We start from the raw sequence: 24,799 nt of genomic DNA on the forward strand, positions 1-24,799 counted from the left end.
CTAGCCCAAGCAGCACCTGAAACCAGTTCCTGAACCAGCTGTTCTACTTCCACACAATATACATGTATTTCTCGTCACTTTGTGCAATGTGCCCACTCAGATTTAGTACAGGGAGTCTCCACAAGGACTATATTTGTAGGGTAGAGGAGAAGTTCCAGGAGGCGCATGTATAGATATGAGAACAAATTAGTGCATGAAATGTTAATCACACCTGGAATTTTCCTTTAAAAAATCTAATCATATAGAATAATATGGGGGAGATGCCTAAGCAGTGTTCTTTAAACCTCCAAATTGGAGATGATAGTGAACAGGGCAGTTAGAGAAGCAAGTATAAGATCCATAAGACAGAAAAGAAGAAATGATAGCTATTCACAAGCAACTACCAAACACGTAAGAAGTTCTGACCATGATAAGTTTAGAAAAATTCATGCTGAGCCACATGCCTGATCTGGCCTTTCTGTCTGATAGTCCAGGAGGGCTGTGAGCAAGGAAAAGAGCATTGGTTTGTAACAGACAGGAGAGAAAAAGCTGTCAGGAGACCTGGATTCAAGTCTAAGTTCTGCCACTGACTTAATGGGTAGTCTTGTATGAATCCTCTATCCTCATGTGATTTTAGTTTCTCCATCTATATAGTGGCTCTTTTGTATATGTTGTTCTCTTACATTTCTTTTTTTTTTTTTTGGTAATTTTTTTAATGTTTATTCATTTTAAAGAAACAGAGAAAGACAGAGCACAAGCAGGGGAGGGGGCACAGAGAGAAAGGGAAACACAGGATCCAAAGCAGGTTGCAGGCTCTGAGCTGTCAGCACAAAGCCTGATGCGGGGCTCAAACTCACAAACCATAAGATCATGATCTGAGCTGAAGTCAGACACTTAACCAACTGAGCCCCCAGGCGCCCTCTTATATTTCTATAAAAAGCTGGTAGGATTTTTAATGATAGAGCTAATGGAGCAGAACTATTCCAGGTAGAAAGAGAGTGACATTATTTAAGGAATAAAAGTAAAATAATGCAAAACTTGAACACCGAACTCTTCACAAAAAAATGATGAAGGTGATCCAAGCAAGCAAGATTATCTGTGTCTTCCCCTATTAAACTATGGCCTGCATCTGCATCCTCAGTGCTGATGTGATGCCTAATATGAAAAGGAGGGTACAGGGAAGAGAAGGAAGCAAGTTAGCTGGTGCAGGAAGTCCTCTCATAACAGGTGCCACATTTTGTGGCAGAGATCCCTATATTTAATGGCCTTTCATATCTGCAACAGTCTGTTTTAAAACAGAGCTGTTGGGGCGCCTGGGTGGCGCAGTCGGTTAAGCGTCCGACTTCAGCCAGGTCACGATCTCGCGGTCCGGGAGTTCGAGCCCCGCGTCGGGCTCTGGGCTGATGGCTCAGAGCCTGGAGCCTGTTTCCGATTCTGTGTCTCCCTCTCTCTCTGCCCCTCCCCCGTTCATGCTCTGTCTCTCTCTGTCTCAAAAAAAATAAATAAATAAAAAAAAAAAACAGAGCTGTTTACTTAGAATGCTTTTATTACCAACTATATTTGTGCTCAAAGGGCTTCCAGCTGTGGTAGCTTTTAGAAGGTCCCTTTGTTGTCTGTACATAGTGTCATAATAGGTCATTTCTGCCCAGCTAGTTGATTTCATTGAGTCAGGTAGGGTTGCATTTTTGTTAAGCTATTCTCTTCCTCCTTAATTTTTACTGCAGACAATAAATATTTTGTGCCTGGAAAGATAGTTTATTTATTCAACAGATGCTTATTAAACACCTCCCAAAAACTACACAATGTGTGAAACCCTTGGAATATAGAGGTGTGTAATATAGATAAGGACCCTGCCTTTATGATGCTTACAGTGCCATGGGGGGATCTCACATTAAGGAAATGATTATATGATAATTAATTGTCATTGTGATAAAGGTTTTAAAGGGACAGTACAGAATGTTACAAGAGAAACCTAAACTAGAGGAGTGGGATCAAGAAAGTAATGTAAAATTAAAAATTTAAATATCTTAAGTATTTCCCCATTTGAAATATAGAAAGATAAGTTACTCCCGTAGGTTATATTAAGTATATTGGGGATTTCTGAAAGGTAGACTTGTCCACAGAGGCATAAAAGCCTTAGAAATTCAATCTTTTAATATAATAAATAACGGGAAAGAGAGACAGAAGCAAAAACACATAGCTTGCTACTGGCCAGGATTGGATTTGAATACAGATCTGCTAATCTTCCCATTACCTCTCCTCAGTGACTTATAAAATAAAGACATTATGTATCAAATATAGATCAGCCTTGGCTAAATGAACTATTAAGTGGCCACTGTGTACAAACTTGGATATGGAGTGGAGGAGGAGTTCACAGAGTAATGAATTAGGGAAATGCTGATATAAACAGAAATGCGCAAAATATAATTATCGGGCTGATTGTATCTGGTCATAGTAAAACCTAGTATATATACCAAAGTGGGAAATACCCAGCTGGAATTAGTGAAAATATATTTAAAGATGTATGCTGTTTCTCTAAAATATGAATACTAATTGCTTAGTACAAGTCTCCAAGTGGAAGTGTTTAAAACCCATTTTTATTCATGTGTAATATTATATGACATGTAAATTATCCCTGAATGCTTCACAGCCTGAGTGATCTCTCAGGTTAAATATTGTTCCTGATATAAATCACCTAGCATACCCTTTCATCATAGATAGTATAGCAATTAGCTTTAGCCAGCAACTTATAATTATTTCAAATTTTTTATTTAAAAGATTGGGAATCAGTGAAATGTTACTATTTATATCAGAGATTTTGGAATTAGCTGAATCATTGAAACTAAAAGGAGATTGAGGCTTCAGAGAGAAGGCCAGTCTTAAATGGGTATCGGTGAGAGCACCTAAGTATATATTGAATTGGGAAGACAAAACATTAGAAAGTATTAAGTTCAACCATATGAGATTTCCATTTTTAGAGGTCAAAAACATTCAATATTGGTGACTTTATATGATTCATTCAGCTATGACACAGAATGGCCAAAAAGGGAACCTATATTCTAATGTCAACAGGTGTGGGTATTTATTAAATTTAAGTACATGTAGAAATTCTGGTAGTTGAATTAACTTTTAATTTCATATGAAGTAATTTAAATGTAGGCAGATGCACAATCACTTCAGAAGCTAAAAATGTTTTAAAGGAGCTTCAACTTGGATAACTGCTTAAGTCATCCACACTTGATGAGTGTGAATGTTGTTGGAAGCACTGAGTTCGATAACCAAGCTTTAGTGGTGTAGTGTGGACTGTAGTTAACCAGGGTATTTTGCTTTCAGCTTCTTCTCATGCTGACCAGAGGATTACTTTCTAGTCCTTTATTCTCTCCCAGTCCTTAGCCTCAGTGGTGACAACGCCAAGTTTATCTTTAAAAAATCAGGAGAAAAGGGGAAGGGAACTAATCATTGTGAAAATGAAATGTCAAGTGCTTTGCAAGACCGTTTGTATGTTATTATATTTGAGTCTCGCAACAACCCTATGAAACAAATGCTATTTCTATTTTATAATTGAAGAAACTGAGATCCAGAGAGGTTAGATAACTTGCTCAAGGTCACACAGTTTATAAGTGGTAGAGCTAGGCCTAATCATTCTTATTTCACCATCTACTGTGCTATTCTTCTTGTTTGCTTATTTCTATCCTATACACTTTAAAGTGCCTTATTTAATTCTAATAAATTTACACAGGACTAAGACAAGATGATCATCATTGTTTTCTTCTATAAAAAAAAGTAATATGGTAAAAGACATTTGAATCTTTTCCTTTCTTTTAAGGATGAACGTGAAGCCAGAGAAAATGTGAAAAGAGAGCAAGATGAGGCCTATCGCCTTTCACTTGAGGCTGACAGAGCCAAGGTAGGTTTGGTCAAGGGGCTTCTGAGACAAAGAATTCAATCCTAAATAGTCTTTTATTATTTATTTAAGTGCCAGCCCTTTTATCATCTTAATCCATAAGAATGTTAGATTTGCAATGGAGAAAGCTAGATTCAGTTAACAGAATATAATTCTACCCGTGGCTTTTGAAGCATGATTCATTTTGACAACACAAAGTTTTTTAACACTCATGAAAAATGAAAACAAAAATAGGCCTAATATTTATTTTACTTGTTTTTTAACCAGTCTGTAGTAAAAACTCAGCAATGTTTAAACCACTGATTTATTTAATACTTCTTGAGTACCTGCTTCTGTACTGAGTTTGAAGGAGGGAAAAGAAAATAAGCCACAATTTCTACCCTCAAAAGACTCACAATGTGGTGTAGAATAGATTAACTCAAGAACATAGTTAGCTATAATACTTAGCAAGGATCATAAAAGTCATAAGGGAAGCACTGAGTTCTGTGAGAGATTAGGGAACAAGAGTTTCAGTGGAAAGTTTTTTTCTAGCTTTTTTTAGAGAGCTAATAAGTGGAAATCTGCTTAGGGAGAGTTTCATGGAAGGGGTTAAAAATGTGAACTGAATAGAGAAAAAGGGTAGGAGACAAGAGGTGGTATATGCTAGCAGCAAGGAGCCAGAAAGCATGGGTGCGTGATAGAAGCTAATGCAGATAGAGTCTGATATTTGGGTATAGGAGAGATAGCAGAAAAGACCAGAAAAGAAGACCAGAGAAAGGTCTTCCGAAGAATCTTGAATGCCACACTCCCAGAGCTGAACAGGTGTTTATATGGGTACTCAACATGATCAGAGAACTATACTTTATTGTTCCTTCCATTTCCACTCTTGTTCCAGAGAGAAACATTTCTATTATGACGGTGCTAGGCGTGAGCTCTCTTCCCCCTCCATCCCCCGCCTTTTTAAGTAAACCAGTGTTTATTGAGTGCTGGCTCCCTTTCTCTTTTATTGACAGAGGGAAGCTCATGAGAGAGAGATGGCAGAACAGTTTCGTTTGGAGCAGATTCGCAAAGAACAAGAAGAGGAACGTGAGGTAGGGGATAATTTCAAGTAAAGTTATTCAAAAGCTAGGTTTATTTTCACTGCATTTGATATTGAAGATATTAATATTTCTTATAACGTCTTTCCACTTTCCCCAGACCCATTTCAGTATGGAAGACCTAACCTTTCCTTGAAAGAATCATTCCTGCTCTATTGTATGGAACTCTTAGAAAACTTGACCTTATACTAGTTTCATGCTTTTCTGTTCTTTTCAAGAAATTCCTTTTCCTTTTTTTACATGACAAATGCTCCCATCCTTCCTGGATATTGTCTCACCCCAAGAATACAAAACTGTATTTTCGGCCCCCTTCCCAGTCTTCACTTTCCCCACCAAAAGACACTGTGAGTTACTTCTGTGATATCTTCATTGGGCCCCTAAATATGGGAAATCCATTTAGCATGGCTTATTCCCCTCTTCCCAAGTTCCTGTCATATTCATAACAATATAGAGAATTTTTCACTTACTCGTCTTGCAAATATTTTTTGAATACTTAGTACATGCCCAAAATCTGATCAGGACTAGGGATAGAGACATGGGTCATCCCCACCAGGAGCTCATAGTCTTGTAAAAATAGAATTACAAAACTATGTGTAAAAGCTATAATAGAGATGTGCCTACAGTGCAGTGGGAACAAAGAGAAGGAAGGGATATCAAATGATTTCCTAGGATGGGTTCACAAAGAAGGACTTTTGAAACTTTTTCTAGACATGGGATTAACAGCAAGATTTACTTATAAAAAGAAGTCATCTAACAAGTGATGGAAAGGCCTGGAAGGCTCTAACTTGGGCTAAGGAAAACTCCATTAGTCATCGTTCCTGGTCAGAGGATGTCACTTCATACTTATTCAATAAATGTTTTTTGAACAAGAATTATGCTAAGCACTGAAAGAGAAACAAAAGATAATAAAACAGTTTCTACAAGAAATTGCATCTGGTAGGGAAGATACGACATGTCTACAAGGAACAGCAAATCAAGGGAAAACCATGCTAAATAACATAGAAGTATACTTAGAGAGTTCATTAGCAAAGTAAAATCTTTCACAGCTTTGAGAATCAGACTACACTATAGAAGAAGTGATATTCAAGCCACGTCTTAAAAGATGTGTAATCTTTCACTGTTTGGAAATCAAAGTTTATTCATATTCAAACACATTATTGAGTGCCTATCACATACATGCAAAATACGATGTCTGCCAAACCCTAGTCTCTGTACACTGAAAACTCTCAATAATGGAAGGTAGATTTATTGAGCATCTTCCGTGTATCAAATACTTTTCTAGCGGCCTTACATATGCTTACTCATTGACCATTAAAATAAGCTACAAGCTTAGAGATTTTTCTTTACAAATGAGAAAACTAAAGCTCTTTGAGAAGTCACACAAAGAAATGGAAAAGCTGCAATGCCTGGGTGGCTCAGTCAGTTAAACGTCTGACTCTTGATTTCAGCTTAGGTCATGATCTCATGGTTCAGAAGTTCAAGCCCTGCACCAGGCTCTGTGCTGACAGAGCAAAGCCTGCTTGGGATTCTCTCTCTCCCTCTCTCTCTGCCCCTTTCCTGTTCGTGCATTAAAAAAAAAAGAAATTGAAATATAGCTGAGATTCTCACCAAGTCTTTATGACTCCAAAGCTCATGATGTTTCACTTACTTCATTCCAATACAAAGTCATACATCATTGCATGTGTCTATAGGAATCATGTTTGCAGTGTTTCACAGAAGTTAAGAAACAGATTTGTCACTATGCTTTTAGGCTATTTCAAGAAACATAGTTTGAAAATTTAGGACTCTCATTTTTGATGCTCTTTCACAGTGCACACACTCTCACAATAGTATATCTTAAAACCATATACTTGCTAAAGGTCAGGTGTACACAATTAACCACATGTTCTGGATCTAGAGCTTAGTAGTACATGTACTTTCTTCGGATGATTTATCTTATTTACCCCACGCTAAAATCTGTTCTCTCTCCCAATGTAGATAAAGCCTGTCCTCTCACAGAAGACCCCATAAACATCCTTTACATACTTCAATATCTATGTTCTGGCTACAAGTATGTGAGAGGGTGGAACACTCTCTTTTGCAACTAGTCATTATTGCACTTATCCATGAGTGTACTCCCAAAAAACACAAGTTCAGGTAATACTCCATACTTTACCCACCCTCCCCCAGAGAGTCACAGTTAAAGGCTCTTATAAACCCCACCATTAAGGAACTCTTTATCTTCTGTGTATCTGAATTTACTTAAGTCTTATCCAAATTTATTTGACCCTTTTTTTTCATGGAGCACCAATTAACATATTTCAGCACACTCATGTACAGCAAACAACTCGTTGGGAAAGGTGGTTTTATTGTGCAACCTCTAAAGAAACTGAGACCCAGGAAGATTATACAGTTTCCCTATGGTCACCAAACTGGTTGGACACATAATCTGGACTAGAAGCCCAGTCACCTGACTTTTTACAGTAATACTGCCTCTCCTTCTAACCAGAAATCCTAACCTGTATAATTGTATTGAGAAACAAGAATGGTTTTATTATTTTAATTATCTCTAGTATTTCAAAATCTTTTGGAAAGATGAAGTATTAAATAGTCAAATCACCTTGGTTACAGTGAAATTCCTTAGTAGTTGGTCTCATTTTGCTGTGTGGTAACTGTTGTAGTGAAATCAGCAAAATCTAGGAAGACATTCTTATCTGGTCTTTGACCATGATAAGGAGAAAGGCTCTAAAGCTATTCTCAAAGGACAAAAAAAACCTCCCATATTTTACCAATTTATATATTTTACGTGTTCCTTCCAAAATGAGTTTCAAGTATTTTACATAAGTATGTGCAATTCAAATGGATTAAGGAAGAAAGAAAAGATACAATAATCAGGACAAAGGAAAATAAAGCCAAAAGTAAGATTAACATTTTGACAACAGACAATCCAGCATACCCACCTGCTCAGGATGAACCACAAAATTTGTTCGGTGCTTTTCTTGGGCTAAAATGATTGTTTACAAGTTTCACTTAATCTATTACATCAGATAAAGACCAGTTTATCAAAAGATGCCCAGATTTTTCAAGCACTAAGACCTTAGAACAATGCTTCTTATGATTTCCTTCAAGAGGAAACTGTGCAGGGACACCTGGGTGGCTCTGTCAGTTAAGCATCCAACTCTTGATTTTGGCTCAGGTCATGGTCTCACGGTTCGTGGGATTGAGCCCCACATTTGGCTGTGTGCTGATAGCACAGAGCCTGCTTCGGATTCTCTCCCCATCTCTCCCTGCCCCTCCCCCCACCTCAAAAATAAATAAACTTAAAAAAATGTTTTAAAAAAAAAGAAGAGGGGCGCCTGGGTGGTTCAGTCATTAAGCATCTGACCGGCTCAGGTCATGATCTCACCATTCATGGTTCAAGTCCCACATCGGGTGAGCTCCAGTCCTGCTTCAGGTGAGCTCCAACCTCACTTTGGGTGAGCTCAAGCCCCACTTTGGGTGAGCTCAAGCCCTGCATTGGGTGAGCTCAAGTCCTGCATCAGGTGAGCACGAGCCCCACTTCGGGTAAACACAAGCCCCACTTCGGATAAGCTCTGCTTTTCTCTCCCTCTCTCTTTCTGTGCCTTTCTCCCCCTCTGCCACTCACTTGCTTGTACCCTGTCTCACTCTCTCAAAAAAGAAAAAAAGGGGGGAAGGGGGGAACTGCAATATGGTGAATACTATAGCTACAGCTATAATAGCAAAAGCAAGTTCTATATAACAGCTTCTTACAGCTTTATATAATTTGAAAGCATAAGGCCAAAGCACAGTTTACTAAGAGCATCTCTGCAGGACCCAAATAATATATTTTTTGGTGGTCCAGCTTAAAGGACAGATTTTATAGTTACTAGAGAAATGTATGAGCTACATATTCTTTAAGAAATCTTTTCTAAGTATTGAATTTTGCCACCAAGTTTTTGGTTAGTAGAAAAGGTTTCAGCTAAGATTTTTGACTCTCAGGTCTTTTAATCAGTCAGTATTCAGCAAATATTTGTTAATCTCCTTTGTGCAAATCACTAAATCGGGTGCTGCGGCATGTATGAGACCTAGCCCCTGCCCTCAGGGAGCTCACTAATACAGGAGGGTAGATGAATACAAAATAATTATAGGAAAAGATACTATACATTATAAAAATCATTAAAATAGCACAGAGTATTAAAAATATTTAGAAGAGGATGATTTCTGACTAGGAAAGCAATAAAAAAGATTTCACAGAGGGAACATGGCTTTATGGTTAAAGATGAAGTGGAGGAGCTTTTTGGATGGAGTCATGAATAGGTGGATGGTGAATGTATGGGAAAGGGTAGGGCATGGGCTAGGTAATATGAATAAAGAGAGAAAGACACAGGGCTTCTTCAGGGAACAGTAAATGGACAAATTTAGAACACTGTCTAATAATTAGATAAGGTTAAAAGAGCCAAGTTTTGGAGAATCATGGGTGAGAGAGAATAGGCACAAAGCTATTCCCTTTTGCTGCTGGTTAAGTTTTGCCTATCTCCCCAAAGTTGTTTTCTGGTGTTGGTGGGGTTTTTTGTTTTGTTTTGTTTTGTTTTTGAGTTTATTTAAGTAATCTCTGTACCCAACGTGGAGTTTGAACTCACAACTCTAAGATCAGGAGTTTCATGCTCTACTGACTGAGTCAGCCAGGCGCCCCCAAAGTTGTTTTCTTTTACATCTTGGTGCCTACTCTAATCTTAAAAGACCATTAAATGAGAGAACAGAAGAACATGGAATTAGAAGCCTTGGTACTTCCCTTTAGTTTTCTGATCTGCTCTTTATAACCATCCTACAAAACTCACTTGAGTATCATTACCATCTTACAGATGAAGAAATCAGATCATAGCAGGATTTAAAAGCCCATTTTATTTACTTATTTATTTGTATTTCAGAAAGAGAGATCATGAGCAGGGGAGAGGGGCAGGGTGGGGGGTAAGAGAGAATGAGAATCTTAGGCAGGCTCCACACTCAGCACAGATCCCAACACAGGGCTCGATCCCATGAACCATGAGATCATGACCTGAGCTGATCAAGAGTCAGATGCTCAACCAACTGAGCCACCCAGACACCCCTAAAAAGCCTATTTTAAAATTCTTAGCAAACATTTGCCTGGTAAAAGCAGAACCAGAGCTCCTACTGGTATACTTGCTACCTGTTATACTACATTGGAAGAATGAAAGTGGGAACATGAGTAGACTATTAAAGTCAAACTGTTCCTTATAATTTGTATTTTTATCTTATGTAAGTTGCTTCTTGTCCCACAAAAATAACACCACTACATGAGCCACAAAGGTAATCATCCCTACTATCATCATCATCAGTAGCTATTAAGCAATTAATAAGTGCTAAACCCTGTGCTTAGCACTTTACAGACATGATCTTATTGAATCTCTGTTAACAACTTAATAAGGTAGGTGCCAATACATGAATTCACCTTATTATAACTATAGAGACCACAATTTATTAGTTTCAATTTGAAGTATTCTGCCATTGTCTTCATGAACCATTAAAATAGACTAGAAATTCTAGTTTCACAGTATCCAATTACCAACCTACAGACTGTTCCTCATATCCCAAAAGCAGCCCAAAATTCATATATCTCAATTTTGGTCATGACTGTTTGCCTCGATTTACTTTATCCAGCAGTAAGACTATATTTGTTATAAGCAGTCGATATTCTCTAGATGGATGATTGGTTGCCAGAACAGAGAATGGTTGCAGAATTGGGTCAGACCAATTGTTCTCATATAGGATCCGTTCTGTTCCTTTGATCACATCAGTATCATGACTTTAAATACTGTCTGTACACTTGGCATCCAAATTTAAATCTCCAGGTCCTCCCTTTCCCTGAACTCCAGACTTGAATATCTAATTACTAGCCCATCATCTCCACATAGATGTCTAATAACATTACAAACTTAATATGTCTTAAGTGGAACAACTGATCTTATCCTCCCCACCCAAACTTACTCCTCCTGCAGTCTTCCCTATCTTAATAAGTGGAAAATCTTCTAGTTGTTTGAACCAAAAACCTTAGAATTATCCTTGACTTGTCTCTTTCATGCCATATTTAATGAGCAAATCCTTTTGGCTTTACCTTCAAAATATATGCACAACTCCAATGCTACGTACCTATACCACCACTACCATTCTCATGCAAGCCACCATTATCTGTTACCTGGGTTACTTTAGTAACCTTCCAACTTGACTTGATGCCTCCATTTTTGCCTTCCCTATATGTCTTTTAATAAGTCCTTTTAAACACAATTGGTACATCATGTCACTTCAAGACCCAGATGGCTTCATATTTCAAAATACAAGTTAAATCTTTACAGTGATTCTAAGCGTATGCAGGATTTTTAAAAAAGAAATTGATGAAGTGATTCTAAAATTTCTATGAAAAGGCAATCGAACTGGAAAAGCCAAAACAATTTTGAAAAAGAAGAACAAAGTTGGAAGATTGACTCTACCAGAGTTCAAGACAGCATATTTAAGACATTGTGGGAACTGGCAGAAGGATAGACCCACAGTTCAGTGAAACAGAATAGTCCAGAAATAGATTTACACATATGATCAATTGATTTTGACAAAGGTGCAAAGACAATTCAATGAAAAAAATAATAATCTGTTCAACAAATAATGCTGTGACAGTTGAGTATGCATATGCAAAAAAATGTAAAAACACCAAACAATAAAAAAAAAAAACCTCCCAGTCCATTTCTTGCATCATACACAAAAAACAAGTCATAGACCTAACACTGTTAAAGTCCTCAAAGAAAACATTGGAGAAAAATCTCATGATCTTGAGTTAAGCCAAGATTTCTTAGATCTGACACCAAAGGCACAATCCGTAAAATAACAAGTATCTAAATTATACCAAATCAAAATTAAGAACCCCTGCTGATCACAGGGCACCTTGGTGGCCCACTTGATTAAGCATGTGACTCTTGATTGCGGCTCAGGTTGTGGTCTCCTGGTTCATGGGATTCTCTCTCTGCCCCCCCACCCCCGCCATCACCCTGCACTCACTCTCTTCCTCTCTCCCTCAAAATAAATAAGCAAACATTAATTAAAAAAAAAAAACTTATACCGTTCAAAAGACACTGAAAAGACAAGCCACAGACTAAAAGAAAATCATATATCTACTGTCCAGAATGCATAATGAATTCTCAACATTCAATAATAAAATGGACAAAATATTTAAAGAGATACTTAACCTGGTGCCTGGGTGGCTCAGTCGGTTGAGCCTCCGACTTCAGCTCAGGTCATGATCTCATGGTCCATGAGTTCGAGCCCTGTGTCGGGCCCTGTGCTGACAGCTCAGAGCCTGGAGCCTGCTTCGGATTCTGTGTCTCCCTCTCTCTCTCTCTGCCCCTCCCCCGCTTATGCTCTGTCTCTGTCTCAAAAATAAATAAACATTAAAATAAAATAAAGTTAAAGATACACATACCATGTGACCCAACAGTCAGACGCCTAGGTATTTACACAGGTAAAATACAAGTAACAGTAAAATTTATGTTCACAGAAAAATCTGTAGTTAATGTTTATAGTAGCTGTATTTTAGTCACCAAAAACTGGAAGTTAACTAAGTGTCAACCAACTGAAGAAGGAGTAATCACACTGGTATATTCGATGGAATACCACTCAACAATAAAAGAATGAACTACAATATAGTCAACAACATGAATGAATTTCAAATGCATTACACTGAATGAAGAAAGCCATTTATATGATATTTATGACTATATTTATGTAACATTCTAGAAAAGACAAAACTGGAGACAAAATAGAAGTTGCCAGGGACTAGGAATGGGGGAACTGTGTTGGGGGGGGGGTGATAGAACTGTTCTTTATCTTGATTGATGATGATGGTTATATAAATATATGCATTTACCAAAACTCACAAAATTATACACTTAGAAGGACAGGTTTTTACTGTATATCAGTTATACCCCAATTTTAAAATTAGGAAAAAAATTATTACATGGGCTACTCAAAGCCATGTATGACTTACTCACCCTTCTCCTTTGATTCCTCTCTAATCAACTGCATCCCCTTCTCCCCCTGATCTTTCTGCTCCTGCCACATTGGCTGCCTTGCTATTCTGCAGTCAGGCCAGGCGCCAGGGCTTGACAGTTACTGTGATTACTGCCTGCGATGCTTCTCTCTGACCTAAATGTCCATGTGACTCCCTCTCTCTTTTAGGCCTTTGCTTACTGGCCTACAGTTTTTACTTATTGAGGCTTACAGAGTTTAAAGTTGTACCCCTCCCTCCTACCAGCCTCCCTGTACTCTCTCCATAGCATTCATCACTTTGTGACAAACTATACATTTTCTTATGTGTGTATTTGTTGTCTTTCTTCCACCCTACTAAAATATAGTTTCCACATAAGCAGAATTTTTTTCATCTATTTTGTTCACTGCTATTTTCCTATCATTTAGAACAATGGCTGGCATATAGAAAGTGCTCAGTAAGAATTTACGGAATTAATGACTGTTAGCTTTAGCCTATTTCAAATTCTTTCAACTAGCTATAAACTGTTGTATATGTGAGTATGACGGGTACTCAGAAGCCCAGAAGATAATGTGCATATGCATGTATTTATGTATGCATGTTGTGTATGTAAATTAAGTCAGTCTTTGATTCCTACTGTAAGAGATTGGTGTAAGAATATATTATTTTTCCTGTTTAAAAAAATGTAAGTGCATAGAAACTGTCTTTTCTGGGTATCTATCTATAGTTCCTAATTTCACTTCAAAGAAGTCCCCATTTCTCATCCTTCAAATGTGAATGCTTTGAGTATTCATATTTTTTAGTCAAACAAAAAGTCCAAGATCAATTTATATTTCCAACTTATACTAGGTTTCCTTGTTTTGTTACAAACCTAAAATAATGCAAATAAAAAATTATATTTGTTGAGCAAATCAAATTGAAGTTTAACAATGGTGTTTACTATGACTGCTATTCAAGTGTAGGTGTCCTTTATGTCATTGTTTTACAACAGTGTTTACTTATATGAGGCCTTTGTTTTTAGCCAGTATATTTGAAACTTAGCTACTGATGTATGTTTGTTCTTTTTTGCCAGTAAAACTTGGGTATTCACATCCCAAGGTTGCCAACTTACCTAATATCTCTTCATTGTTTTCCACATTGGGACCACTGGTGTGGGATATCTGAGGTCTGTTTTCATTCTGGGGAAAAGCCCTGGAGACTAGGTGCATTGAGGAAGCAGATATTGTCTGCACAATGAGTGGGGTAATGAGCTACTGTTGTTTATTCTTCTGTAGTATAATTGGTTGAGTTCAGACAATAATGTAGCATCTGTTGTTATAGTGTGCAGGGAAATGTCAAAATAGAAGGCAAGCATACAGGTGGATTAAAGGGAAGAACAGGAGGAGAAACCAGGAAATATCACGTTAAGTTCTGATTTAAAGTAGGTGCAGAGGGATTATAATAACGATAATGATAACAACAACAACAACTGTCATCTGTTGAGCACCGTATTACAGCGTGAGGTTCAATGCTAGGCACTTATTGAGTGCTGGCCATGTGTCAGCACTTGCTAGATGTTTTACAAACATTACTACATGTTATACAAAAAAAATTGTGAGGAAGGTATTATTGGCCCTATTTATTATATGGGGTAACTGAAGTTCATAAAGACTGTTATATGCCTATGAGTCAAGATTTGAACCTCTGTCATACCCAAAGCCTGTTTCCTACCATACATAGCATTTAATTGTTAAAGTTTTTTAAACTGCAGTGTTAGCAGTCAGGATAGTGATTAACTTTGAGAAAGATAATTTTCAGGAAGGGGCAAAAGGACTTTTGATGGCCAGTTATATGGGTATGTTCACTTTTTGAAAATTTATCAAGTTGTATACTATTGCACACTGTCTATATACATTGTACCTTTTCATAGCATATTTCAATAAAAAACTTTAAAATGACAGAACATATGGCTTTGAACAAAACATAAAGTTTTATACAGTATATCACTGATTAAAATTTTGTTTAAAAAAAGATTTAAATATATATTTATATAAAACTATGCATGGAAAATTGATGGAGAGTGGAATGATGGAAAAGTTTTAGAAATAAATGGTGGTGATGGTAATACAACACGTAAATATACTTAATGCCACTAAATTATACACTTAAAAAATGGTTTAAAAAATTAATGGTTTAAAAAATCAAATGGTAGCAGTGGCTATCTCTGGATGGTGAATCTGGAAATTAATTGTAACATTTTTCTTTTTCCAAAGGTTATATATTACTTTTATAATCAGGAAAAATATTTTTTTAACTCAAAGACATAGTTTTAAGTTTTTATTTTAATTCCAATTAACACACAGTGTTATATTATTTTCAGATATACAATATAGTCATTCAATTCCATGCATCACCTGGTGCTCATCACAAGTGTACTCCTTAATCCCCATCACCTGTTCAGCCCATCGCCCCACCCACCTCCCCTCTGGTAACCATCAGTTTGTTCTCTGTAATTAAGAGTCTGTTTCTTGGTTTGTCTCTTTCTCCCTCTCATTTTTTTCCATTCGCTCATTTGTTTCTTAAATTCCACATATGTGTGAAATCATATGGTATTTGTCTTTCTCTGACTGACTTATTCCACTTAGCATTATGCCATCTAGCTCCATCCATGTCATTGCAAATGGCAGGATTTAATTCTTTTTATGGCTGAATAATATTCCATTGTATATATATGCCAGATCTTCCTTATACATTCATCAATTGATGGACATGTATGCTGCTTCCGTATCTTGGCTATTGTAAATAATGCTCCTGTATAAACATAGGGGTGTATGTATCCCTTTGAATTAGTGTTGTTGTATTCTTTGGGTAAATACCCAACAGTGCAATTGCTGGATTATAGGGTAGTGCTATTTTTAACTTTTTAGGAACCTCCATATTGTTTTGCAGGTGGCCACACCAGTTTGCATTCCCACTAACAGTGAAAGAGGGTTCCTTTTTTTCCACATCCTCGCCAACACCTGTTGTTTCTTGTACTGTTGATTTTAGCCATTCTTGACCAGTGTGAGGTGATATCTCATTGTAGTTTTGATTTGCATTTCCCTGATGGCAAGTGGTGATGAACATCGGCCATAAAAGACATAGTTTTAAAGAATCACAGTGTTAGAAATAGTCAAATGATCCCATTTAACAGTTTAGAAAATATATATAACTCTAATCCACAGAGGTGGTTTATTCCTACAAGCAACTTTTGGGTAGCCCTTAAGGAACATGTATGTTGAAAATTAGTCTGGAAGTTGATGCTGGAGGGAGTCATACCTCAGAGAAAGGAGTGATGAGTTCTTGGTTACTAGGAGTAGAGCCCCTGAGATTCAGATTCTTTTAGCATTTATTTAGCACATGCTGTGTACTTATCACCATACTAAGTACTTTCGCATGTATCATTTCAGTTAACATGTTAGTTTATTCCTTCTCTTATCAAATACATATTGAGCATATATTTTGTGCTATATGCTACTCTTGCAATAAGCAGTAAGACATTTTCCATACTCTTAAGGAACTTGTAAGCTAGTGAGAAAGCCAGACATTAAACAAATAACTATGGTACAGTATGGAGAATGCTGTAATAGACATAGTACAACTGGAATTTAATTTTGATATACACAGGTTTATCTATTCATTGGGTTATTAATAAATGACAATATTACTAAAATAACTTAATATTTGAAAATGTTCAGCTGAAACTGGTTGCTGATCAGAACACCAATATTAAGTAAATTCCCTCATGCTAGCCAAAGAAAAAAAGAAAGGAAAGGAGAAAAGGCAAGAGTAACTGGTTTAACTTCCTATTATTCTGATTTTTGAATTATATTTCTTATGTCTCCATTTCTGGGTTATCAGTTCCCCCATATAAAAAACAAGAATATAAGACTATTTAACCAGTGCAACCCAAGCAACCATTCACTAAAGCCTACTATGTATCCAACACCACACTAGGAACTTCACATATATCGTGTTTGTAATTCCCATCTTTTATTATCCCCTTTAAGGTAGATGGTATTATCCAATGCCTCAAGAAAGAAAATGACTTCAGAGTCATAGAGAAAAACAGCTTTCACTATACACTACAGAAATTCTTTTTTTTTTTTAATGTTTATTTATTTTTGACAGAGAGAGAGAGAGAGGGAGAGACAGAGACAGAGCATGAGTGGGGGAGGGAAAGAGAGAGAGGGAGACCCAGAATTCAAAGCATACTCCAGGCTCTGAGCTGTCAGCATAGAGCCCGACTCGGGGCCTGAACTCACAGACTGCGAGATCATGACCTGAGCTGAAGTCAGACGCTCAACCAACTGAGCCACCCAGGCGCCCCTACGCTACAGAAATTCTTAATGGTTTTTTTGAAAACCAGTATTAGAACCAACCAAATTATCCTGAATGACACAAAATTAGTTTCTTATCTATATTGGTGTCTGAACAAACTTTGTTTCTTTGCTGGTTATTTTAAACACATTTTTTCTTCTACCGTTTTCCCCACCCTCTATAGGTTAACATTTTTATGCGTTTCTTTTTATTTGTAGAAGCTTATTGATTTTCTCCAAAGAACCAGCTTATTTATTGGTTAACTATATATTTTTTTCTAATGCATTCCTGTATGCTTTAGCTTTATTATTATTTTCTTCTAAGCTTTTTTCCCACTTACTTTATTGGCTTTTTCCCCCTTGAACTTATAAACCCCAAGATCAAGGGTTGCATGCCCTGCCAACTGAGCTTATTTTTGTTCTTTCTTTTCTGATAATAGAAGAATTTTAAGGCTATGAATTTCCTCTGAGCACTGCCTTGGATGAGTCCCATTAATTCCAACATGATGGATTTCAACAATCATTGTTTTCTGGATATTCTGTATCTTTTATTTATAGTTCCCCTTTATTATTTATAGTTCAGTTCTGTGCTGACAGTGTGGAGCCTGCTTAGGATTCTGTCTCTCTCCCCCTCTCTCTCTGCCCCTCCCCAGCTTGTGCTCACTCTCTCTTTCCCTCTATCAAATAAACTTTTATAAAAAAATGAAAATTGCTGTTGAGGATTTAGAGAATATAAATTCCAATTTCTCTCATTCATGTTACTTGGTTATAATAGTCACAGAGAAATTGAAGGAATATTTTGTTTTTCTATTGATGGCAAATTGGGAACATGGAAATGTCAAAGTAACCAGGCAAGAATATAAATATAAGGCTGAGCATACTAATGGCAGGCTTACTTATAAGATGCCTCCCGAGTACCAGAGACAAAAAGGTTTTGGTGAATTTCTGCCATAGATTCCTATATCAGAGACCTTCTAATTTCCTTCCAATGGAGTATCATGAATATGAAACAATGCAATACTGTACGTTGTGAACCTGGAAGCCTAGGTTCAGCCCAACTCTAGCCATCAGATCTCAACAGTTTACTCCAACTGTTTAAGTCTGTATTTTTACCTGTGAAGTAAAGAATTTTGGCCATCTCTAGGTCCAGAAATTGGAACTTGGCCAAGTCCCACAGCAAGTTAGTGACAAGGCTGAAAATAGGTCTACGGTCTTCTGCCTCCAATAAAGCTAACATTTGAATTTCTTTTCATTCCATTCCACTTTGTTTTTATTGTAATAAAATATATACAACAGAAATTTGCCTTTGTAACCATTTCTAAGTGTACAATTCAGTGGCATTAATTATATTCACAATGTTGTGCAGCCATCACCACTATTTCCAAAGTTGTTCATCACCTCAAGCGATTCTTTCCAGTCCATTTTCATGTTCATATAATATCTAGTATTCTACAAACTCTTCAGTCATTTTGACTTGGAAAATGTATGCTTTTCAAATATATTATTTACTCGTATGTCTTTTGTAAATGCTTCTAATAGCCTTAATTCATAACCTACAAAGGAGGCAATTTGGGTATTTGATACCCATGAGCCCTTCAGTAAAAAACAAATTACATTTCTTTTCTATGTGGTTACCTATCAATTTACTAATATGTCATTAAAGTGGGATTTCTTTTAATTAATTGCTTATTGGGCTAATATTAAGAAAATGAAAAATACATGATTCTATTGTTCAAGCATCAGGCTTGGTTAATAAAGGACAATAACTTTTTGATGAGTTTCTAGAAAGCAGCAGCTTCTTTCTAGTCTCTCCCTGCCCCACTCTCCACAGTCCTTTCTGTTACACACTTTGACACCTGATTTTTTTCCCTCTTTAGGCCATTCGACTCTCCTTAGAGCAGGCCCTGCCTCCAGAGCCAAAGGAAGAAAATGCTGAACCTGTGAGCAAACTGCGGATCCGGACCCCCAGTGGCGAGTTCCTTGAGCGGCGGTTCCTGGCCAGCAATAAGCTCCAGATTGTCTTTGATTTTGTAGCTTCCAAAGGATTTCCATGGGACGAGTTCAAGTTACTGAGTACCTTTCCAAGGAGAGACGTAAGTTCACATGCCTATTTTAGGAAATATGTCCAGTGGGAGATATCCCATCATTAGGGTTGGACAAAGTAGTCCAAGAAAAGTCCAATGGTACAGCCTACTACAAGACCACATGCCTAGGAGTACTTTATTGCACACACCATTCTCTTCTCAGCCTTTGGAGGAGGTATGTCTTCCCAAGCCAACAGACATGTCCCAGGAGCCTATGTGAGAAATTAGGTACTAAATCTTTCTTCCTTCCTAGCTATTTCCCCTATTCAAGCATCTGTATACAGACTCAAGATCTTTCCCAAGATCTCATCTCTATAGACCTCAGAGTAGATCTGAGAATTGTGTGCTTATCAGCTTAACAGTTTGATCAGGGTCAACGATTATAGGCTCACTAGAACAAGTCATGCTAAACCAAGAGTTTTTTGTGATTTGACAGTTTTTGCTATCCTGGAAAGTCACAGAGAATGACTTATACTCATTATGTATCTGTATTTCAACAAAGTATTTGATAGTCTCTAATGTATTCTGGGGCAAAATACAGATGTAATTCTATACTTAGGTAGTCTCATTGCTGACTAAATGGTGGTGTCCAGAAAGTGACACCTAGGGTAGACCAGGAAGTTCTATATTCAATCCTTTATTACTCACCATGCTTTTAAGACTTTATCAGATTTATAGATAATGAAAAACAAGATTTAAAAAAAACCTTAAAATACTAAAACAATAGACAAAAATAAACCTATAGAAATTTTACAGAAATATTTAGAGATAGATTCCCACATTAGATTTAGAAAATTAATTACTCATGTTTGGGCTGGAAAGACCATGCCTTAGCAGAAGTTATTGTTGAATTGAGCTGAATAAGCATTAATGTGTTGTGGCTGCTAACAAAATGCTAGATGCATTTTTAGAGGTATAATCCCAACAAGAAGATAATTTAATGGTCCTGTTCAGCTGTGTACAAAATAAACTCCCCCTCAAACAGTCCTTAGACTCCATGCTGAAGCCTGAAGAAAAAAGAGCATGTCTAGAGCAGAGCTGATCGGAAGATGAGGGAACTGGAAATCCTGTCATTTGAGGAACATTTCCTCTGGAGATGGAAAGGCTATGGGAGACATGATTGTTGTCTTCAGTTACTTGAAGGGCTGCCATGAAAAAGAGAGATCTTACTTTGTAAGGCTCCAAAGACGGAACTGGGACCAGTGATTTCAAAGTTACAGGAGATGAATTTGGCCCCATATAGGGAAGTATTTTCTAAGAAGGGAATATCTTGGGTCATGAGGTAGTGATTTTCCTGTCATTGGAGATAACCATGCACTACTGAATGATCCCTTTCCAGCATTACTGGACATACATGGGGAAGGATTCATTCCTGATGTTCCTACTTTAACTGGGATAGGGCTTAGACTAGCTTACCCCTAGGATACATAGTAAATCTTAATATTCTTTGATTCCATTTTGATCCAATAATGTAAACTCTAATAACTTAGACTTCATCTAAAACACAAAAGCAAGAATTTAATTAAGGTTCATCTTAGTCCCTCACAGTGGCTGTCAGATTTGCAGAGTAGAGACAGAAACCAGTGGTATATGTTTAGCTGTACCACTCAGCCACAAAATCCCTAGGTGGGATGAGGATCCTACTACTTATATCTCAGCCAAGGACACTGGAATGGACTCCAGGTGCTAGCCATTGGTTCCTCTCTCACTAGCCCCACCTACTGCTCCGATCTCTTCCTCTTTGTTATACATAACACACACAAACATGTCCCAGGGAACACATGCATGTACGTGCTCTGTGGACTGCATGGCCAAGTAAAAAACTACTTGAGTTCTGACACTGAAGTTAAATTCTAAGTGTGTGAACACTTAGGAAAGAACCCCTGTCAAGGGGTTCAAGATCAGCCTGGTTCTCATACTTATGTTCTGTGATGAACATCTCTCTTAAAGAAGTTACAAAACTTAGGAACTAACTTAGTCCCTCCCAGCTCTTGTTTGTTTGTTTGCTTGTTTAAATTTAAGTATAATTAACATATAACCTTATATCAGTTTCAAGTGTACAATATAATGATTCAATATTTGTGAACATTGCGAAATGATAGCCACAGTAGGTTTAGCTAATATCCATCATCACACATAGTTACAATTTTTTTTTCCCTTGTGATGAGGACTTCTAAAATCCCAACCCTTGGTTTTAAGGCACTCCTCTTCTGGGCCTTTCATCTGAAAGTGAAAGTACTAAAAGAGAGAAAGTCTAAGGAGCTGCTGGCTTTTAAAATTAAACTTTTTTTTTTCAAATTAATTTTTAAACCCAATTACTGGGAGTAGCGTGGGGGGAACAAGCTCTAAAAAAATTTTTTTTAATTTTTTAATTTATTTTGAGAGAGACAGACAGACAGACATAGGAGCAGGGGAGGGGCAGAGAGAGAGGGAGACACAGAATCCGAAGCAGGCTCCAGGCTCTGAGCTGTCACCACAGAGCCCAACGCGAGGCTCAAACCCACAAACCATGAGATCATGACCTGAGCCGAAGTTGGACGCTTAACCAACTGAGCCACCCAGGCACCCCTTTTTATTTTAATGGGTTTTTTTTAGTTATTTTTGAGAGAGAGAGAGAGGAACAATCTCTAAAAAGGCTGAGTTTTATGGTTAGTATTAATGACTATATGGTAGAAAAGTAGACTGTACAAAGTTGCTGTTGTAAATAAGCAAGGGAACTGTGAAGTGAAATGCAGAGGTTTTTGGGCCTGCTATCTGCCCACCTTGAGCTCTACTGACTGAACACTCAGCCTTTTCAGTACAGACTATGTTAACTATGGATTTGCCCTAAATCGAGGGTCAGTCACCTAGTTTTAGAGAAAATTTACTCTTTTTTTAATGTTTATTTATTTATTTTGAGAGAGAGGGGGAGAGTGCAAAGGGTAGGGACAGAGAGAGAGGGAGAGAGAGAATCCCAAGCAGGTTCCATGCCCAGTGCAGAGCTCGACTCAACACAGGGCTCGATCTCACAACTGTGAGATCATGACCTGAGCCAAAATTAAGAGTCAGATGCTCAACCGACTGAGCCACCCAAGCTCCCCAAGAAAATTTGCTCTTCATTTAGATCTCAAGCATTCACTCTTTACACTGCTGAAGAATGCTATTCAATCTCGTTAACAGGCTCTTCTAATGTTCCTTTCATACCTAACCCCATTTCTATCTCAAACCCTATCCCAAGGCCAGTTTAGATCAAGTTGGGCCCAGCTCCCCAGAGGAAAAGTTTAACCAGAGGCTTGCTTCTGTAAGAGGATTTTTCTAAAAACCTATTCTGATCATTCCCTTTCTTGTTTAAAACAAACAAACAAACAAACAAACAAACAGAAAACCTCATTAATAGCTCCTTATGGACCTAGGATAAGGATAGACCCATTAGAATGTTTTCAAAAACTCTCCATAATCTGACCCATACCTACCATTCCCACCTTAAGCTTTGCCTTTCATTACTTATTTCCATCACCAGCAGATGAAATTGCTCACTATTCACAAAAGACACGAGACTCTCTTGCCTCTTTGCTTCTGTATACTCTGTTCTCTTTTCCTTGAATATCCACTCTCCCCACTTTTCCTGGCTTGTTTGATGTCATCTTTTAATGCCCAGCTCAAATGTCATCGATGCTCTCTCAGAAGCCCTCCCCTTCTCCCAGGCTCCTCAGCTCTGTACCCATTGCAGTTTGTACATCCCTCTCTCATATCACTTTTCCTGTTGTTCTATGATTTCTTACAAAGGCTGTCCATATCATGTTCATGTCTATCTCCCCTGAAGTTCCCAGAATGGTACCTCACACATAACCATTTACTTGCTGTTGTGAAATGTTAATGATCTCGGTCTGTTCCTAAATCTCTGATTCCAGAGTGAACTAGAGAAGCTGTTCCAAATAAGAACAGATGCCATAGGCCCACCCAGATTCCAGACCCAGACCTAAACCCAGAAAGCCCACCCAGGACTCACTAGACCTCCTAGAGCCAGGGGTAGGGTGAGAGTTAATAGCCCTTCATCCTTTTCTAAATGCTCTTTCAAGTCAAATGACTAGTGTTTTTGCAAGGCTATTCTGTAACAGCCATCTGTGTCTGCAAGGATTAGGATCTAATTTGTAAAAGTCATCTTAAATTACAACCAAACTAAAGACTGTTAAAAAGCACATCTTAAGACCTCACCTCTTTAATAACAAATAACATAAGACTTAACTCCAGGAGTCTTATTGTGTCTTCAACCTTTTCTCCACAAAGCAGAGACTGATTTCTCACCATAGGATGGTAAACGTTCTTCTGTGCCCCCACCCTCCAATCAAAACAATACTTCATGTTAAGATTTCCCAGCTGTCCAACTATTTACTAAATGTCTGGTGGGTATGCCACTGAATTAAGCACTGTGGGACAAGCAAAATAGCAGCAGACACAGGCCTTTCCCAGCAAAGCTGATTGTCAAGGTGCTGGGAACATTGAGTTATTTGATTTTTGTTGTTGTTTTGCTTTCTGTTTTGCTCATAACAGTTACCAAGAGAAGTAGTATTCACTACCAGAGCTTTAGTCATTAAGCCATACCTCTTGGATGTGTTAGAGCCATGTGAACATCAGTGGCCCATTTGCTTACTTGGGCATTGCAAGGTAGTTGGTAGTGACGTAGTTGAGTCCTAAAGTTAAGGAATGATCCTAATCCCTACTACTTACTACTCCCCCTGCCTCAGAGTCAGTAAGGGGCCCCTGCCCCTTCTCAGTTCCCCTCTGGACCTACTGGGTACTGGCCCAGTGCCACTCAGTGTGAGGTTGTCAATATCCCCCAACCTTCCTCTTTCCTTTTCTCTCCTTCTTTCCCACCCCTCCTGTTCTTTCCAATCCCATTTTACTCTTTTTATTCTCCTCCCTTCTTTCCACTCTTCCCGCCTCCTTTTCTTTTTATACCATAACTCTTTCCCATTACTGTCTCCTCTGTTTTCCTTCTTTTGCCAACTCAGAGAAGCTCCAGCTGCAACTGGAAAGTGTGGTCTTTATTATAATATGACTGGAGAATACTAGGAAAGGAGGATGGTAATGGCAGATTGGCTTCAGGACTGGTGCCCTGTGTTCCTTGTCACTTATGTAATCACACAGCCCTCATTCTTGCTCTGAGAGCATTTCTTCCTCCAGACCTATAGATATGAACTCCCCAAACAGACAAACATGGATACATTCAGAAATACAGTATCAGACATTTTATATTCTAAAACAAAGTAATGAACGTATTTGTATTTTTCTCCTGCTTTCTACTTTTTCCCCATCCATAAGTATAACTTATAATTTTTTTTCTTTCTCTTTCTAATGTTTAAAGGAACAAGACAGTGAATATAAACAAGCTTCTAGCAGAGTAGGCCCTT

General features: G+C 37.8%; 1 protein-coding gene across 3 annotated transcripts in view; it reads left to right on the forward strand.

Moving 5' to 3' along the window:
• The window catches only part of FAF1 (Fas associated factor 1), a 520,107-nt gene that overhangs the window by 458,705 nt on the left and 36,603 nt on the right, over positions 1-24,799 (forward strand). For all 3 annotated transcript variants that reach the window (XM_047085885.1, XM_047085886.1, XM_047085887.1), the window contains 3 exons: positions 3,806-3,886; positions 4,876-4,953; positions 19,203-19,418. In XM_047085885.1, the coding sequence (XP_046941841.1) occupies positions 3,806-3,886; positions 4,876-4,953; positions 19,203-19,418 (375 nt within the window). The remainder of the gene's footprint in view (positions 1-3,805; positions 3,887-4,875; positions 4,954-19,202; positions 19,419-24,799) is intronic.

Source organism: Lynx rufus, unplaced genomic scaffold, assembly GCF_022079265.1.
Source record: "Lynx rufus isolate CCGP_SWC_20201006 ecotype Redwood Valley unplaced genomic scaffold, mLynRuf1.p SCAF_2, whole genome shotgun sequence".
Taxonomy (NCBI): domain Eukaryota; kingdom Metazoa; phylum Chordata; class Mammalia; order Carnivora; family Felidae; genus Lynx; species Lynx rufus.